The sequence below is a fragment of the Urtica dioica genome, chromosome 8 (genome assembly GCF_054948205.1).
Source record: "Urtica dioica subsp. dioica isolate 48M chromosome 8, U.dioica_male_clone48M_v1_H2, whole genome shotgun sequence".
Taxonomy (NCBI): domain Eukaryota; kingdom Viridiplantae; phylum Streptophyta; class Magnoliopsida; order Rosales; family Urticaceae; genus Urtica; species Urtica dioica.
This window is the reverse complement of record NC_142763.1, coordinates 42,374,213-42,393,795: the sequence shown is the minus strand read 5'-3', so window position 1 is coordinate 42,393,795 and position 19,583 is coordinate 42,374,213. Positions and strand designations below refer to the sequence as shown.

Below are 19,583 nucleotides of genomic sequence, written 5' to 3'. Positions count from 1 at the left end.
CACCAAGTCTAAGACGCTTGAAGCCAGAACGCGACCATTTGGTCTGGCCTTGGGTCGAACCGTTGCGGGTACTAAATAGTTGTCCGAAAACAGCGATAACAGATGTCAAATGACCGTGGTCCTTGTGGAACGAGCAGTACTTGGTCATATCTCAACGCGTACCAGCTCTTAAAGGCGCAAAGTCGTAGAATTTTTCGCGTCTTAGACTAATGATTGTTTCTGACCGTGCGTTCAGTGGGGTGAAGTTTGCATTGTTACGGAACTTACCCAGTAGCCGAGGGTTTTGTCCCACAGGTGCGCAAGAGATGTCTTCGGGCCTTGCTATTTTTCTCCACAAGTCGCGGTTGTCAGAGTCTTCCTCCTCCCTACGATGATCGTCATGGGCTTTTTGGCTTTGAATAGATTCCTCTAGGGACATGTATTTTTATGCACGAGTCGAGAGCTCAGTCATTATTTACGGCTCTCGCTTGATGAGAGAGCTGAAGATGTCCCCTATTTGAAGCCCCTCTAGGATAGCCGCAATGGTTTCTCCATCCTTGAACTGGTCTACTTTGTTAAGACTCTTTTGTGAATCCAACCAAGTATCAGTGGAGGGATTCTCCTTTCTTTGCTTGATGGATAGCAAGTGAACTTTCCCAAGCATTCTCTCATGGGAGTCGCTGAAATGAGTGAGGAAGGATCGTTGTAGCTCCTCGAACGAGTTAATCGACCTGGGCCTCATGTTTCCGAACCATTTGAAGGAGGGTCCGCCTAGTGTGAGGCCGGATCTCTAGAGATTTCTGGCGAGTGCCTCTTCACGGCCCTCCACATGCGATGTTGTTGAATGTGGTGAAGAGGTTCAGTTTTTCCTTCATAGCGCGGGAGATCCGGCGTATCGAAATCAGCTAGGAAATCCTTTGTGAGGATGTCCGCCGTAAATAGGAAAGCTATAAGTTCCATCATCCCGCAGACCTCTAGGGTCTTGTTTGGAATGGCCACGAGGATGAGGACCTCGTTTCTAAAATTGTGAAGCATGCTAGCCACGCCTGCCTGTGTTGTGGGGGCACTAGCATGGGCGAGTTGAGCACCTTGCCCTCTTTCGTTAGAGGCTTGGTCCACGGAGGTTGTATGGGGTGGAGCGACATTATTTCGGTCGAGTACGGCTGTCATTTGCGCAACCCCGTTTTCAGGAGGACGTTGGTTTCCTGAGCTTCTTCGACAGTCGTTGAAGTGCTACCCCAAGTTGCCTATGTGGTGGAGGGATTGTTCCTAATTTTCGTTTTGCGATTGCAAAGTTGTGGTGCCGATGCGTCCACGGGCTGTCGTCTGTGCCCAGTTCATCTGCACCCCTGAGTGGGAACGAGGTGTTTATGATGAAGCTATGGGGCTTCGGGATTCATGCCTATTGGCGCGTCCGTTGGCACCTTCCCTAGTGTCGGGGATGCGGTGATCGAGATCCCTAGCGTTAGGGTTGAGAGTGTCGTCGCTCTCATCCGTGCGAGAGTGGTGCGATCACCCTCATCCTCTTTCACGTGAACATGGTTATGTTCATCCTCGGAGCCCCCCGAGTGAGTGAAACTGCCAGCCTACCAAGTCGGGCCGAGAAGGTTCTTGATGGCACCTATATCATTTACTTGTCGCGCAAGGTGGTCCGTCAGTCAACGAACGCTTTCCTCAAGCTCAATAATGTGGAAGTCCCACGATTCTTGCTTTGGGATCGAACTTGCGACTTCGTTCGGATGCAAGTCTTGGTTCCTCTGCGCCAGTAGGCGCATATTGTATCACAGACTTTCTGCACAAGAGTTTTCGCCTCTCTAAGATGTGTTGGGAATTTGACTGTTCATATTTTCTTAAGTATGAGAAAATGGAGGTTTTAGGAGAATAAAAGAAGAAGATTGGAAGATAATTTGGGCCGTTTAAGTCGTAAAGTCCCCATTTTCTAGCGCCAAAATATTGTTGTTGAAAATTGGACAACGTTGAAGTCTTCGGGCGGTTCGACCCAAGGTCGGACCAAGTGGCCGAGCCCGTGCCGAGTTTGTAGAAACTCGAAACTCACGAGTTCCCTCTCCTAGCTCAAGACATTCTTCGTTCATCGCGGAGACTTAAGAGTAAGAAGAGAAAGAGAATAAGCTAGAAGTGCGCAGAGGCAGTGCCTCTGGCGCGCACTCCGACGTTGAACACTAATCTGATTGCTATGAATAAGGTGAGAACGCCGTTATTCTTTGAGAATATTTGAGAGAATCGAGCTCGATCAGAGTGAAAGCAAGTACGGAGGGTCCTTGGCAGCGTTTCACGACTCTGGAATCGAGTGACATTGTTGAGAGAGAATTGTGTACCTTCTGCCTCTGGGTGAAGAGTCTAATTATAGCGAAATAAGGGCTGGAGAAGCCCTAAATTTTGTGGTGCAAGGAGCGCGCGGAAAGCCTTGGTGTGCGCCTCTTAGAGGTAGGCATGGGGCGCCGCGCGGGGTGCGTGGCGCGGTGCGTGCTCCTCTTGTATGGTGCGCGCGGCCTGATTCATGTGTGGCCGTGGCGCGTATGAGCGTGGGCTCAGTTGGAGCCCGTTTTGGATGGGCTTGACTCCTTTGAGCCTTGATGGGCTTTTCTGTGGCATGACCCGTTAGGCTTTTTTTATTCGGAATTCGTCGCAAGTCACCAATCTCAATTTTAGCTATACATTTCCTTCAAATTTCTTTCCCTTAATTTTTCTAGATCCAAATAATACAAGAAAAACACTACAAATTCTCATTTTTTTCCCTCACATTTTTCAGAGGTTCTAAAAGATACTCCTAATGACCACATAAATGTTGATCTTTACGAATTTTGCTTGGGTTGCTAGAATTTTAATGTTTACGATTGAGAGACAATGTAAGAATTTCTCCTCAGGTCCATTTATAAGATTCTGTACAGAACTATACACTTATAACCAAGTTCAGATGCTAAGCAAAGCAGAACATTGAATTTCAAGCATGAAGAAGACGTAAAATCATATCCTGTTAATACAAAAAAGCAATACCTAAATCCATATTCAAAGCAGATGAGAGCAAAAAATATCCACATTTCTCGTCATTGCTCAACAGAAAAACAGTATTAAATCACAAAGATATAGATTTTGCAAAAGCAGTGAATCAAACTAGTTTTTTCTTTTTCATTTTCCTCTTTTCCAAACATATCCATAAGACAGTAGTACATTTAATCTAAAAATCCCCATACAGAGCTATAATTTGGGTTTTCACAAGAGGAGGTTATTATATATTTTCTTCCTCTACTTGATGTACTGAGAGACCCACTTGAAACCATCTCCATATCCCATCTTTCTGACAATACTGCACATGAAAACCTCCAATGGACGGACATTAGAGTCGGACAAGTTGACATTGCCTTTTCCAGTCGTGAAGTTGGTCAACCCAAGATGGTATCGAAGCTCGTCCTCGGACACGGCGTAGGGGATATCGATCTTGTTCCCCAAAATGAGAAACGGAACGTCTGCAAGTGCTTCATCGGAGAGGAGGGCATCGAGTTCCTTCTTTGATTCGGCAAACCTCTCTCTATCATTGGCATCGACCAAATAAACCACAGCATCGACCTGAAAAGACCCAAGTAACTTTAATAAGTGCTTCATTTAAGACATCGTGATTCTTCAAAATTCCCATTTCAAAGTGCCAAGAATGCTGTTTTTACTCCACTAACTAGCACCCAAATAATGAAATCACGCGAAAAACTGGAAAGCACCAAGCCAGAAACAGCTTTAAATAAGTTTTTTCTGATACAAGCTGAAATTCCTAGCTTAAAAATATTACAACCTTTAACTAGCATTTCGGAGTTGCAACTCACAAGGCTACAGTATTCCCTAACTTAAAAAATACAATGGTAATGATCAATAACTGAAAACCCTGATGTCTTTGACATATTAGCATTTCGGAGTCACCACTCACATTCACATATTACAACCCTTAACTAACACTAAAGATAAACGTACAGCCTGTATGACATATTAGCATTTCGGAGTCACCACACCAAAACACAATCGTAGAATCAATAACTGCAAAATATCAAATCTACTGACGAATTAGCATTTCGGAGTCACAACTCAAAAGGTTACAATAATCCGTTGACTAGCACTAAAATACAATGGTAACGAATAACTAGCTGAGTTTCTTAATCATAAGCGGCTAGTCAACTATAAAATACTTGGGTATAAATAGGTATTACCTTCGCATAGTATTTGGGTATAAATAGGTATTACCTTCGCATAGTAATCCTTCCATACTCTGCGAGCAATTTGATGACCGCCCAAATCAAAGGCCTTGAACTTGATCTTTCCAACACACAATTCTTCCGAAGTAGGGTATTGTGTAGGTTGGTGTTGAACTAATCTCTAATTGAAAAGGAAAAAAAAAGTACTCGATCAATATTACCGGCTGAAATCAAACAGAAACTTCTTTGACAGAACCAAAATCAGAGCAAGTAGCCAAGTACTACATGATTAATGAGAACTATCATCTCGCTTGCTTCACCGTACTATACGCCCAAATATTTTGCCCCAGAACTAAACATATTATAAAAAAAAACGCGTTTTTTTTTCTGCAAAATGTTCAAATCGTAACAGACGCGAATAAGATAATTATCATCTCGATCAATTGCGAATAAACACTCCACAATCAAATTAAACGAGCTCAGATCAAAACTTTGTTTTTCATCTCCGAAACCCCACGGACATAGACAAAAGCAAATCATCGAATAGGAAAATCAGGAAGATAAATTTAACTAACCTCGTCTTTCAACATGTGAAGCAAGGTTGTTTTGCCGGCATTATCGAGCCCTAGGAACAAGATCTTCGCTTCTTTCTGCCATAGCCCGAGCGAGGCAAGAATCCCGTAGAACCAGTCGAATAAGAACATTCTAGTACCTTCAAAATCGAAGAATCCAACGATATAATTTGGGAGGCTTTCGAAATAAGGTTCTACGAGTAGTGCTTCGTTTTTTGCATTACGACGTCATTCCCTAAAAAGACTTTTTTTTTTTTTTTTTTTTTTTTTTTTGAAGATACCTCAAACCCAATCCTGGGTAAACGTGGCCTAATGGTAGCGGGACGGGACGGAATCCCCGTTACTGATGGTGGACGGGGCGGGACTCCCGTTAAGGGGGTTAACGGGATCCGGTGATCCCGTTAGTCCCGGTTATTTTTTATTTATTTTTTTTAAAATTTGATCCAATGGCCCAAAAAAAAAGAGCTGTTAATAATATGGTCGTTATACTCATTTCGGCCGAATTTTTTAATTTTTTTTATCCATTTATTTCTAAAATCTATAAATACCCCCCATTTCATTCAATTTCTTCACACCATTCCTTCAAACTCTCTCAAACTCTCTCAATCTCAAATACTCTCAAAACGCTCTTGATTTTAATCTCTAATACTCTTTACCGCTTTCAATTTTTCACGACATCCTCATCCCACAACCGAGGAGGTCGAAGGGGAAGAGCTTCCCGAGGTCGACAAATGCACCGTTTTGAAGAAAATTGGTTGCACTTGTCTCAAAACGCCCCCCGACCCAACCACCCAATACTATTTCGATCCAAGTTATGTTGCTCCTACTTTTGGCTATTCGGAATTCACCGAAATTCCAAATACCCGAGTGCCATACTACCCTCAAATGGATCCCGAGCAAGCCTATCAAGCTCAAATTTCGCCATCGAAGTGGCTTTTCAAGAATTTCAAGTATTCGAGCAACATTATCGTGAATCCCAAAATCCAAATGAAGAAGAAGATGACGATGAAACCCAAAATCCAAATGAAGAAGAGGAGGAGGAGGAAGAAGAAGACCTACCACCACCACCACCTCAACGTCGAAGTCAAGTTCCACGACCTCGACACCGTGAACAACAAGAGGAGACACAACAACGACGACAACGACGAGCAGGACAAGAACAACAACAACAACAACATGAAGGTGCTCAACAACAACAACAACCACCTCAACAACAACAACCACCACGACGTCGTGCAAGGTCCATTGTGTAGACTTTCTTTGAGGAGGTGATTGCGAACGACGAAAAAGCCGGAAAATGTCACAGTTGTGGCAAAATCTTCAGCGCTCACAACACAAGAGTCGGGACGTCGCTATTGTGGAGTCATCACAGGCACTGCCAGAGGAATCAATCTGGAGCCTCGTCAAGCCAGGTAAGTCACATCGATCCTGTAAGCTTTAGACGTGATTTACTAGAATATTTTGTTTCCACCGATCAATCTTTTAGTCCTATCGAATCTCAAGGCTTCGTTAGATTCATGAGTTCTATAATTCCAAACGTTCAAATAATGTCCAGGAAAGCCTTGAGATCCGATATCCTAAAATGGTTTTTAGGAGAAAATGAACAAATGAAACAAACAATATCATCTGGTAGGTATAGCGTAGCCTTAACCTCGGATATCTGGACTGGTCAATCTAAGATGGATTTCATGAGCGTTGTAGTGCATAATATAGACGACGATTGGAACCTAAACAAACGTATCATAGCCTTTAGGAGGATAGAAGGTTCTCACACTGGTGAAAACATCTTAGACATCATAGTTAGTGTTATAGCTGAGTGGGGTTTGACCGATAGGATTATATCTGTAACCTTAGATAATGCCACAAGCAACAACGCCATGATTAGAGAGTTAAAGGAGAAACTTAATGTTGAAGATACCCTTTTGCATCAACGATGTGCTACCCATATCATAAACCTCATAGTTCAAGCCGGAGCCACTAGTTATGACCCTTCGATCAACAAGATTATGAATTACATTAGTTGGATAAATAGTTCAACCTCTAGAGTAGATGAGCTTAAGAGACGCCTTAGAGTAAACGCTCTCCAAGAGCGCACCTTTCACCTAGATAACAAAATTAGGTGGAATTCTACCTTTCTCATGTTGACCAACTTTTTATCCGAGCATTGTGTCGATGTTATTGTTTCTTACATTAACAACAAACATGGCGATAACGCTATATCCGAATATGATATTAGGATGGCTGAATCATTTGTTTCTTTTCTCGACATTTTTTACAAAGAAACTTGTTATCTCTCTGCTGTTTACACTCCTACTTCTTTTCTCGGTCTTCAGACTATGACCGCAATTGCTGTGCATCTTGATAAATATAAAAACGAAACAATTTTTGAAGATTCTATTCAAGCAATGATAGCTAAGTTTTTAAAAAATTGGGGGGCTGGAAAGGTTCCATTATTATACGGTTTTGGAGCCATTCTAGACTGCCGATGTAAAATTGGTGGTTTAAAAAAATTTCTGAAGTACATTAGAAACCATTTCGTGGACCAAGATTACATTGCACTTGATCTCGCGAGGATCGTGCAAGCTTTTTTTTTTTTTTTTTTTTTTTTTTTATCTTTTCAAGGTATACGAGGCGAAACTCCTACCGCAATATCGAGCACAACCATCTCAATCACAGACGCAGTATCCAAGAAGACACCAATACACGAATGTCTTCGTCAACGCGCCCGCTTACAGCCCATCGCCTCAACAACAAGAAGCTGAGACAAGTCAGACGAGGTCGAGCGCAACCGACGCACGATCACATCCGGAGATCCAAGAGTACGATCGGAACAATTGGGTCAAACCGGATAACGAAGCCATCGACCTATTGGTTTGGTGGAGACAGAATGCGAGGAGGTTCCCCGTCTTGTCATCTATGGCACAAGACATCCTCACCATCCCTGTTTCAACCGTGTCATCTGAGGCGGCTTTTAGTAGCACGGGCTGCATCATCGACGATAGAAGATGTAGCTTGAAACCGGAGATGGTCGAAGCATTGACGTGTGGTAAGGATTGGATTCAACATAAAAATCGAGCACAAGAAACATTCATGTGCTTCGATATTCTTGACGATTTTGAAGTTGATTTCACAAATGTAAACATCAATGGTTAGAGTACCTTGTATACCTAAGGGATATCCCGGCCCTTGTTCGGGATAATTTGTCAAATAATTAACGAGGCAAGGGGTGCTCTTTTTCCTCGCTGTCGCACCTTTTTAGGGGTCGGTGAGGTTTTTTAGGAGGTCCATTTTTAATTTCACATTCTTTTTCATTATTTTTTTCTACCCACTTAGTTTAAAATCCTTTCAATTACATCCTTCTATTTAATTATTTAAAATCATTTAAATAACTAAAGATGTTCACATTCTTCTTTATTATTTTTTTCTACCCATTTACTTCAAAATCTTTTCAATTAAGTCCTTGTATATAATTATTTAAATTCATTTAAATCATTTTTTTAATATTTTTTTTTTAATGCCTAACGGGGTCCGAATCCCGTTAGGCGGGACTCCCGTTACCGTCCCGTTCATTAACGGGACGAGACTCCCGTTTGGCCAAGTAACGGGAGTCCGGACTTGGCGGGAGCGGGAGTAGCGGTATCCCGCCAAGCCAGGTTTAATCCTGTGAGGCACTGAAAAAATAGATACAACTATCAATTGGACTGGATCACTAATTTTTAGATAAACATCTAGTTTTAAACGGTTTAAAATTCTACCGATCTGATGCGGTCTGATCCGATTTAAAATTTTTAGACCACCGATTAATATTAAAAAATAATAATAATAAAAAAATAATTGTGAAATGATCCGGTCTAATACATTCCGGTCCAAAACAGTAAAAAAATGGACCAGATTGATTATTATTTAAGAAAAATATAATAATATAGACTAAATTTAAAGGGTCCGGTTTAAAACGACCTAGCGGTTTAAAATGATCAGTTCTAAAACGGTGTGAAATGGTTTAAACCGGACCGTTTTAACCAGTTTGGTCCGTTTTTTTTTCTTATTTGATCCGGTCTTATTTAATTTTTTTAAAACTGATTAGACCGGTCCGGTTTGATTTTTTGACCGATTTTAGACTGGACGGGACCGTCCACAACTCCACTCTTTAGTAATCATGATAACCCAAAGTTATTCTTTTAGTGATGACATAACAATTTTTGGCAGCTAAGCAGTTGCAAGATTTGAAATACCAATGAGATCTCGCGATATCTCGTCGGTATCAAGCTAAAATCAAAATTTCGGTATGAATTCGCTTATGTAGATATAGTATATCACGATATTTTGACCACATTTAAAAAAAAATATAAAAAAACTCGCTCAAACCTTACCGTACCGTTTCAAAACCACGAACTTATACTTCGAAAAGGCCAAATTTGAGCAAAACTAAGGTTCGCTACCCTGAGCCCCGAGTCTACGAGTCGATTGATACTCCTCGTGTCGACTCTTCAAAAAAAAGACGCCGGCCTAACCCAGCACGATCGCGTTCGCTCACCTTAGGGTGAAGGGGCCCAAAAGACGTCGGCCTAACCCGACGCACAAGGCCTAAGTCCCCCACGGGGGCACAAACTTAGGAAGCTCGGACCCCGACGGCCCTTCGTGCATACGGGTTCGAGTAAAACGTCGGCCTTCCCGGTGTGCCGTAAGATGCGTAGAGGCGCAGGTGAAAGACGTCTTCCGAGACGCATGTAAGTCGCGTAAAGGCGCTGCCTCAAACCGCGGTGTATTATCTCCAACACTATTCCAAAAAGATTGAGTGTTTGAGCGATTTGGGTTATGTGTCTATGTGATTGAAGACTCACTTGCGTTTGAAGATTGAAGACTTTCGAGCATAGGCGGTTGCTCGAAGAATGGAATTGAGGAGGATCTCAAATTCAGGGGGAGTCCCTGAACTAGATATTCACTTGTGGTAATAGTTACTAGGGCTTTGATTTTGTGTTGTAATCATATAAGACCTTGCTTGTACTATTGACTATTGTATAGTGAAATCCTTTCCACTGGCAGAGTGCCCCAAGACGTAGGTGTATTACACCGAACTGGGTAACCATATTGTGTGTCTCTTTCTTATCGCACTTTTGTTGTTTGTCCATTATCTGTGTTCAAGCAAGTTGTCGGACACATTGTCAACACTTTGTGTGTGACATCTTGTCTTTGAGACTAATCATAATTTCAATTGGTATCAGAGCAGGCACCTAGATCCTTTGGTGGTTTCCTGGGTATTTTTTTTTTCTGATTACCAGATATGGATAGTTCCAGAGAGGGAGGCTCGGTCAATCGTCCTCCAGTACTTGATGGAACTAACTATGGTTACTGGAAAGCCCGCATGAGCGCCTTTATGAAATCACTTGACAGCAGAACTTGGAAGGAAGTGATATATGGTTGGGAAGCCCCAGTTTCTGTTGATGATAAAGGAGCTCCTACAGGTCCCAAACCCGAGAAGGATTGGAGTCCTACTGAAGATGAGGCAGCTCTAGTTAACTCTCGCGCACTCAATGCCATATTTAACGGGGTTGATAAAAATGTTTTCAGGCTTATAAATATCTGCACGAGTGCCAAAGAAGCTTGGGAAATTCTTGCTGTCGCCTATGAGGGAACCACTAAAGTCCGTGAGCAGAAGCTGCAGTATCTTACTACAAACTTTGAAGCTCTCACTATGCTTGAAGATGAATCTGTTGCAGACTTCAATGTGCGTATTCGAGACCTTGCCAACGAATCCTACTCTCTCGGCAAACCCATGACCGATGAAGATCTCGTTAGGAAAACTTTGAGAGCTTTAAGCCCAAGATTCAAAATGAAGATCACGGCGATAGAAGAAGTCCATGACCTTAAAACTCTGAAGTTTGATGAACTCATGGGATCCCTCATGACCTTTGAGCTTTCACTTCCTAAGATGGAGAAGAAACACAAAGGAATGGCTCTCAAAAGCTCTATTCATGATCAAAAGGAGCAGCTATACTCAGATTTTGATAATGAAATTGATGATACTATAGCTATGCTGGCCAAAAGTTATAGCATGGTTATGAAGAGATTCAATCAGATGACTGGGAAGAATGTCTCCCAAGATGTCAAAGACAACTTTCAGCAATGATTCCAGAAGAATGTCAACCCTCACCGAAACGGAAGAAGTGGTGAACGCTCTGGAAAAGGCAAAGGCATTCAGTGCCATGAATGTGAAGGCTTTAGGCATATTCAGAAGGAGTGTCCCAACTTCCTCAAAAATCAGAAAAAGGGATACAACGCCACTCTATCTGATGAGGAAGAAGAAGATAGCGACTCCGACCAAATAAGCAACTTTGTGGCCTTCACAGCCTCTATTCTCACTCATAACCTTGAATCTATTGATGAATTTCTTGAATCCTCACAGAGATTTGTTATAGATGAGGAACTATCTGATGACGCTATGAATGATGCGTATAATATTTTACACACTAAATGGGTTGAAGAGTCTCAGGTTCTTGACAAGCAGAGTGCACTTATTCTCTCTCTAACTGAAGACAAGGGAAGGCTCTTAGAAACCATTGTTGATCTGAAACGGGAAGTCAGCCGCCTAAATTGAGAGCTGGACCAGATGACTAAATCCGTCAGGATGTTGAACTCTAGCACCGACAGCCTTGACAAAATCCTAACCATCGAAAAACCTGCAAAGAACATGAAGGGACTTGGATATACTCATGGTGCTTCCACGTCTCAAACTACCTTTGTTCCCCAAAAAGCCAGATGGCCAGATGTCGCGAAACATGTCTCAAACATCTGGCAATGACAAGTTTCAGAATCAATATCAGCGACATCCTTCTGGACCAACCAGGTCTCTTGTCAACAAACCTCGTTGGGTCTGCCATCATTGTGGTCGAAGGGGTCATATTCGGCCTTTCTGCTATCGCCTATATGGGAGGAATCTTCATCAGCATCAATCCACTTACAGGCATGCTCTTTCTAGCCGTCAACCTTCTTCACGGTTGGAATGGAGAGTGAAAGACACATCATATCGTGCCAATATCGCATACACATCTCTGAGTGCTTCCACCAGTAGCGACTGGTAATTTGATAGTGGTTGCTCTCGCCACATGACAGGTGATCATGCTTTCCTGACCAACGTAAAACCTTACTCTAATTGTCATGTTACCTTCGGCGATGGAGTGAAAGCCAAGATTATAGGTAAAGGTCAGCTAAATTATCCTGGTATGTCTAGTTTGACTGAGGCTTTATTGGTGAAAGGTCTTACTGCTAATCTTATCAGTATCAGTTAACTCTATGATTTGAATTTGCGCGTCAATTTTACTCGTGATAAGTGTGTTGTGATAAATGAGAAACAGGATGAACTTATGATAGGAACCAGATCTCGTGACAACTTCTACATGTGGTCTCCCGCCTCAAACACTCAGGTCAGCAAATGCCTTGTGACCAAGGTAGACGAAGCCAAGCTATGGCATCAAAAGCTTGGTCACTCGAATCTTAGGAGCATGCAGAAAATTGTATCTGAGAAGGCCATTGTCGGTGTCCCTGATCTAAAGATTGTTGAAGGAAGAATCTGTGGTGAGTTCCAGATTGGAAAACAAGTCAAGAAGTCACACAAGATGGTGCAACATTTTACCACATCACGTGTTCTGGAACTTCTTCACATGAATCTGATGGGGCCAATGCAGGTTGAGAGTCTTGGAGGGAAGAGATACGTGTTTGTGTGTGTGGATGACTTCTCCAGGTATACTTGGGTTGATTTTATCCGTGAGAAATCTGACACTTTTGCTGTTTTTGAAGCTTTATGCAAGAAAGTTCAGAGAGAAAAGGGTGAAAGCATTGGCAAAGTGATCAGAATCCGGAGTGATCATGGGAGGGAATTTGAGAATATAAGCTTTACCAAGTTCTGTACTGCAGAAGGAATAGCCCATGAATTCTCTGCCCCCATCACACCACAACAAAATGGGATTGTGGAAAGGAAAAATCTAACCCTTCAAGAAATGGCTAGAGTGATGATGCTGACCAAAGACATTCCACCTCACTTTTGGGCCGAAGCTCTCAACACGGCTTGTCATATTCATAATAGAGTTACTATTCGCCCAGGTACTGCTATCACTCACTATGAAATATGGAGGGGGAGAAAGCCCAATATGAAGTACTTCCATGTCTTTGTCTTTGTATGTTATATTCTTGCTGACAGGGATCCCCGACGCAAGTTTGATCCTAAAAGTGATGAAGGTATCTTTCTTGGGTACTCTAGAAACAGTCGGGCCTATCGCGTCTTCAATAAACGCACTAAGTCTATGATGGAATCCATAAATGTGGTGGTTAATGATGATCATGTTGTTTCTAAAAGTACTAATGATGAAGATGAAGTATTTCCTACTAACACAGATGTCAGGACAGATGCTGAGAACATTGTGGATGACGTTTCCTCCGGGAGCCCTAATGTCAGGACAGATGCTGGTGACAAAGAGGATGACATCATTCTTGATGAAGAGTCTTTTCCTGTTCCTGAACAAAGAGGTCCTTCCAGAAGAATTCAGAAAAATCACCCTGCTCATGAGGTGATTGGTGAGATTGGTGAAGGAATGCGCACTCGCCCAAAAGCACCTGTAAATTATCGGGAGATGATTGGTAATCTCTGCTTTGTCTCTAAGATTGAACCTAAGAATGTAAATGAGGCTATTGATGATGAATACTGGATTAGTGCTATGCAAGAGGAACTTGTTCCTAAACCCGACAATGTTAATGTTATTGGAACTAACTGGATTTTTAAAAATAAATCTGATGAGCATGGCAATATATCTCGAAAAAAAGCTAGACTTGTGGCACAGGGTTATACGCAGGTGGAAGGTGTGGACTTTGATGAAGCCTTTGCCCCTGTTGCTCGTCTTGAAGCCATTAGACTCTTGCTTGGCATCTCCTGTCATCTTCATTTCAAACTTTTTCAGATGGACGTTAAAAGTGCTTTCCTCAACGGATACTTGAATGAGGAGGTCTATGTTGCCCAACCTAAAGGCTTTGTAGATCCCAGCTCACTCAACATGTCTACAAGTTTAAAAAGGCTCTCTCCGGCCTTAAGCAGGCACCTCGGGCATGGTATGAAAGACTAACTCAGTTTCTTGTGCATAATGGATATACCAGAGGTGGAGTTGATAAAACCTTGTTCATAAAGAAGGAGGATGGAAACCTCATGATTGCTCAAATCTATGTTGACGATATTGTCTTTGAAGGAATGTCGAACAAGATGGTGGACCTTTTTGTACGACAAATGTAGTCTGAATTCGAAATGAGTATGGTTGGTGAGCTTAATTTTTTCATGGGCTTTCAGATCAGGCAAATGAATGATGGTATTTTTATCTCCCAAAGTAAATACGCTAAAAAGATTGTGAAAAAATTTGGCGTGGAAAAGTCTTCTCACAAGCGGACCCTCGCCGCTACTCATGTTAAACTCACTAAGGATGAGCTTGGTGAATATGTTGATTAAAGCCTTTACAGGAGTATCATTGGTAGTCTTCTACCATACTGCCAGCCGACCAGACATAGCCTACTCAGTTGGTGTGTGTGCACGGTATCAAGCTAATCCCAAAGCTAGCCATCTGGCTCAATCCAAGCGAATTGTAAGGTATATCTCGGGAACTGCTGAATTTGGTCTTATATATATATATATGATACCTCCTCTATGCTTGTGGGATACTGTGATGCTGACTGTGCAGGTAGCACGATTGATAGAAGAAGCACTTCTGGTGGATGTTTTTATCTAGGAAACAATCTTATCTCATGTTTTAGCAAGAAGCAAAACTGCATCTCCTTGTCCACAGCTGAGTCTGAATACATTGCAGCCGGGAGCAGTTGCACTCAGCTTCTCTGGATGAAACAGATGCTTGCTGAATATGGTGTCGGACAAGATGTCATGACATTATTCTGCGACAATATCAGTGCCATCAACATCTCAAAGAATTCAGTTCAACATAGTAAGACTAAGCACATTGAAATCAGGCATCATTTCATTCAAGATCTTGTGGAAGATAAAAATATCAAACTCGAATATATTCACACCGAAAAACAGCTCGCAGACATTTTTACAAAGGCCTTGGATGCTAGCCGGTTTGAAAGTCTCAGATCCTCCCTATGATTGTGTGTGATTGAAAAATAGCAATTCCTGAGATGTGTTTGTTCATGGGCCCATGTTTCTGGTTGGCCCATTCGACTGTGTTGCGGGGCTAAAATGCCACCTATTCTGTTTTTGGGCTTGAGATGGACCAAGGCCCATTCTATGTCACAACGTCGTTTTGATTCATGCCAGTTTTTCAAACATACAGACGGTTTCATTTTCGAGAAAAACTGGGAAGTTACCTCTTGTTCAAATTTCGCTATTTTTCTTGTTTCGTCGCCCTTCCTTCCCAAAATTTCCCTAATTTGTATAATCACCCTTCTTGACGGTTATTATTGTGGTAGTTATCTTGGAACTCTTTTCACAATGGTGGGAACAAGGAGCGGAATTAGCATCACTGACTTGTCCAAGCAAGAGAAGACAAAGATGAGGACGAAGGATGTCAAGAAGAAGGGGTCAGGGCAGGAGAGCAACAAACATGGTGTCGGGTTCGTGGAATGCGACCCAGTAATCACGCCGATGATCAGAAAAGCTATGATCAAGAAATCCTCCCTCACCATCACCGACATTACTGTAGAAGTCAGTTCCAGTAGCGCTTCTGAAGAAAGAGAAGAGGCTGATGTCACTGCCATGGAAGAAACCCTCACCAGCGGCTCTCCTCTTGAAAGCCCCCACAAAATGGTACAAGGTAATCCTGAAACTTCCATTCCTCCTGAAGAGAACCCTAGGGATAGTGATGTTTTGGAATCTCTTCTTGATGAGCAAGAACCCCCTCATGTTGATGCGATTGGCGGAATTTTGGGGTTAAGTAAAGATGTTGTGAAGGATGTTCCGACATCTTCTGCTCAGATGCATGAGGATGAGACTGATAGAAGACAAGATGCTGGAAAAGATGTTCTTGCCTCTTTAAAGGAAAAGGTCCAGCAGGATGATGACATGTGCATTGCGACTCTTCTGTCTGAGAAAAGAAAGAAGAAGAGAAAGATGATGGAAGAGAGTATGTCTGCTGTTCCCGACCCGGAGAAAAAGAAGAAGAAGAAGAAACTGGTAAAGATGGGTTCAAACAAAAAGAAGTTGAAGGCAAAATCTGCTGAGAAGAATGTTCCTGATATTCTGAGAGATATGGAGGATGAAGAGGAAGAATCTGCTCATCCTGAGAACTTGTCCCTTGCTTCCAAGAAATCTGTTGGGGGTCAAAAACTTCCAAAAGATGTTCCCCCCGCTCCTCTGGATAATGTCTCCTTTCATGAGGAAGATTGTGTCAGAAAATGGAGGTATGTATATCACAGAACTGTGTTTCCAGAAAAGGAACTGTCTAAGGAAGCCATGAAAATTGATGTCATCATGGAACTGTTGTCAATGGTGCCCATAAGAAGAGTAGTAGTGTCTATTTATGTACATTTGATGTCATATAGTCTTACGAAGACTCTTGCTTGTAATTGCTTATTCGTTAATAAAAAGTTGAAACGTTCATTCAATCTTCCTTGTCTGAAGCTTTATGATAAAACCTTAGTCTTTTAGTCCATAAACAAACTTAACAACTTACGAAGAGACAAATGTAGATTTGCATGAACAAACTCTTCGTAGTTTGCTTAAAACGATATATTCGCAATCTAAGGGTCAAAGGACTATTGACCTCAGTATGATTGTTAGAAGAATCTATGATGTCTGGTTATGAGGCATTGAGAGTTGGGGACTCTATAGTTCTTCTAGGATCTTCCGAAGGTACTGAAAGACCAGTGCACTTCTAGAGACAATATAAGAACAAACCATTTAACCTCTTATGTCTCGAAGTCACTATGTATGAATTGCATCATGCTTACCTTAATCTTGAAATGAGACATGCCATTTCACACCTTAGTATTCTCATTTGAGAAAGTCAAAGTTCGGACTCACTATGTGATTCCGAACAAGGCCTATTGGTGAAGTACTAAGTTGTGAGTCTGTCATGAGTAACTTTGTGAAGTTCTCATAGATATGGAATTCATGTACAAGATTGCTGAAATGCAATGTATGTCACCTCATGCTTTGTTCCTTGGAGTGTGAATAAATGAACTGGCTAGTGTCCAAATTGAGTCCTGACTCTTTTGGATGAAACAATGTGACTTGTTAGCTCCTCGTCAATACATTGTTTCTAACTTATTCACAAGCGACAAAGGAGTTGAGGAAATAACAGCTAGAAGGGTAAAATGGTAATTTAGTAAATCCCGACTAGCTGATGACATTCATGAAGGGTAAACATAGATAATATTCAGTGGATCTGCTCATCATAATTAGGTCGAATTCTTGATTAGAAAACAAATTCATTTGAACCGAGAGATTTTCAGTGTCAGCTCTTTAGTGGAGTCAGTTGGCATTAAGCTAAACTTGGAAAAGGTTTGTGAACTTTTGAGTCCAAGTTTTTAGCTCAAGCTTTGTTCATTTGGGTCCATGAGGTCACTGTCACGAATCACATCGATAGGAATAGTTAAACTGGAAGCTAAGTCAAAACAAGAACGAAAATAGTTAAAAGGGTATTTTTGTCTTTTGAGACAAAGGATGAAATGAATGTCAATAAATTTTTTGACAAGTTCATTTGATGACTTAATGTCACTCGGCCATAATAAGATTAATTGGGCCTTGTGGATTAATTTCATTTCATAAGAATTTTATTGAAAATTCTTAATGGGCGTTTCTCATGTTGTTATGAACAAATGAAGAAGCTTCTAGAAGCTCCTTCTAGATGTGAAATGGGCGCCCAAATACCCAAGAGAAAGAGAGATTATTTTGTGCATAAATGTATCAAGATACTTGCCAAAAGAAAAAGAGGAAACAAATTTCCTATGCTTGCCATAAGGAAATTCGGCCAAGGCAACCAAGAGAGAACAAAAGAGGAAACTAATCCCTTGGGGATTCACTTGAGGTGGGCGCTTATCTTGGATAGGAATGGGCAATAAAAGATTGCTCATTAAGGCTTGGAAAATAAGAGGAAACTACTTCTTTCCAAGGCCAACCTTTCTCCTATAAATTGGACCCTCATTCCTCTCATTCTATTCATTCAACATAAGTTAGAGATTGAGAGCTTCTCTCTCTAGAACTTGTGGTTGCCGCCCCTCTCTCTCTCTCTCTAGTTTATTTTCGATTTTTCCTTGTGTTGGCACCTAGGTCCTCACTCGACCTAGTGTTTAGCTCTGCGACTTCGAGACTCGTTCTTAAGTCGTAGCGTTTAAAAGTGCCCACTCACTGATTCCTTCTTTTCGAGTGATTTAGTGATAGAAACTTTCGTGGTTGCTCGAGGTGCCGAGGAAAGAAAGAGAGACGTGCTGCGAGGGGAGATGAGCGTTGCAAACTTTCCACAAGCTTCTTCAAAGTTCAAGCTTCAAGAAAGGTTAGTAAACGTCTAGCTCATATTGGTTTTTAATTACATGTACTTGCACTTGTCTAGGTTAGTAAAAACCGTTTTACTTGTAAAAGAAAATTTTTAAAATTCCGCCGCTTACCGAAGCGTTAATTATTTTCTCAAACCCTAGATCGATTCCAACAAATGGTATCAGAGCTATGGTCAAAGAGATGCATGTACATTTTTTTTTTAAAATTATGAGCTTGAAAATCGTTTTCGAAAGTTTACTAATTTTGTGACAAGTTAGAATTGTAATCTTAGATTTTTTTAATTTATTGCTCTTGCCTTTAAATTAAAAAGCATGTTGATTTTCTATGAGGTTTGGATGTTTTTAAAACACATTAGAATCAGTTCTAAAAGTTTTTAATATTTTATATGGAAAAACGTGTTTTAAATGTTTGAGAAATTTCGAGTAAAATTTTGTGACTAGTTTTGTTATCTTGCTAGTTTCTCTTTTTTACTTGAATCATTTTATGCTTGTTGTTATTTCTTTTATGCCTTGTTATTACCTTGCTAATAAAACACAAATAAAAGCTTTAACAAACTTCATAAAACGTTCCGTTACACTCGATTTTTTTTCGCACCTAAAAAAGGACCAAGCTTTAATTTAATTCTTTTTCTTCGAGCTGGAGTAAACCCGCATTAAAAGTGGCATAACTCTCTGCTCAGAAATCGAAATTTAATGATTCTTGAATCAAATTAAAGCTCTGTCTGTCCTCTGTCCAATGCCACCGGTTTTGGCTCAAAAGAACATTGGAGCCGCCAGATATGGCGATTTTACTCCGAGGTGCGCGGCTGTCTGAAACTCCAGTTTTTTAGAAATCCGGATTTTCAAACCCCACTACAATGAGTTATAGAACTCTAATGAGAAAATTTTCTTGAGCAAAAATGTTTTTCATATGATTATAAACATGATGTGTAAAGATTAAAAGTTTTGATTTTTGAAAGATTAATTGAAATTGAGTTTTTACAAAACTAGTTTGAATTTTGAAAAACCGTTTTCACTTTCAAACTTGAAAAATATTTTGTCACCCATATCAAATAAGTTTTCAAAATGTTTTCAAAACTATATCTATATCACAAATGTTCAAAATCTATATGCTCTTGAAAATTTGAGTGGGAGGTCTCTTTGTAGACAAGCCGAAAAATAAAAAAGATGTGTAATCTCAAACTTTCAAGTGTTCGAGAGAGTTGAAGTTCACACTTCCCTCACGCACTTTCCCGAAATAGAAAATAGGAAAAGATCGAGTATATACCTTGTGCCTTTATGCACTAATACTACTCTGAACATGTCGATCTAGGATTCTCTTCTAGTTGTTCGCTCTGTCGCTCTCTAACTAGGAAAT

General features: G+C 41.1%; 1 protein-coding gene across 1 annotated transcript; it reads right to left on the bottom strand.

The window, feature by feature from the left end:
* Positions 1-3,019: 3,019 nt before the first annotated feature.
* On the bottom strand, positions 3,020-4,978 carry LOC149389864 (small COPII coat GTPase SAR1A-like). The gene is made up of 3 exons (XM_089623749.1): positions 4,751-4,978; positions 4,225-4,356; positions 3,020-3,564 (listed from the first exon to the last, which is right to left on the bottom strand). The coding sequence occupies exons 1-3, from the start codon at positions 4,877-4,879 to the stop codon at positions 3,244-3,246; spliced, it is 582 nt and encodes a 193-aa protein (XP_089479875.1). The 5' UTR covers positions 4,880-4,978; the 3' UTR covers positions 3,020-3,243.
* Between the last annotated feature and the right edge of the window lie 14,605 nt (positions 4,979-19,583).

Coding starts and splice junctions, on each gene's coding strand:
- LOC149389864 (XM_089623749.1), bottom strand. CDS start 4,879: ATGTTCTTATTCGACTGGTTCTACGGGATTCTTGCCTCGCTCGGGCTA. Junction 4,357..4,750: donor TTCACATGTTGAAAGACGAG/GTTAGTTAAATT, acceptor CTTTTCAATTAG/AGATTAGTTCAACACCAACC. Junction 3,565..4,224: donor GGAAGGATTACTATGCGAAG/GTAATACCTATT, acceptor GGGTCTTTTCAG/GTCGATGCTGTGGTTTATTT.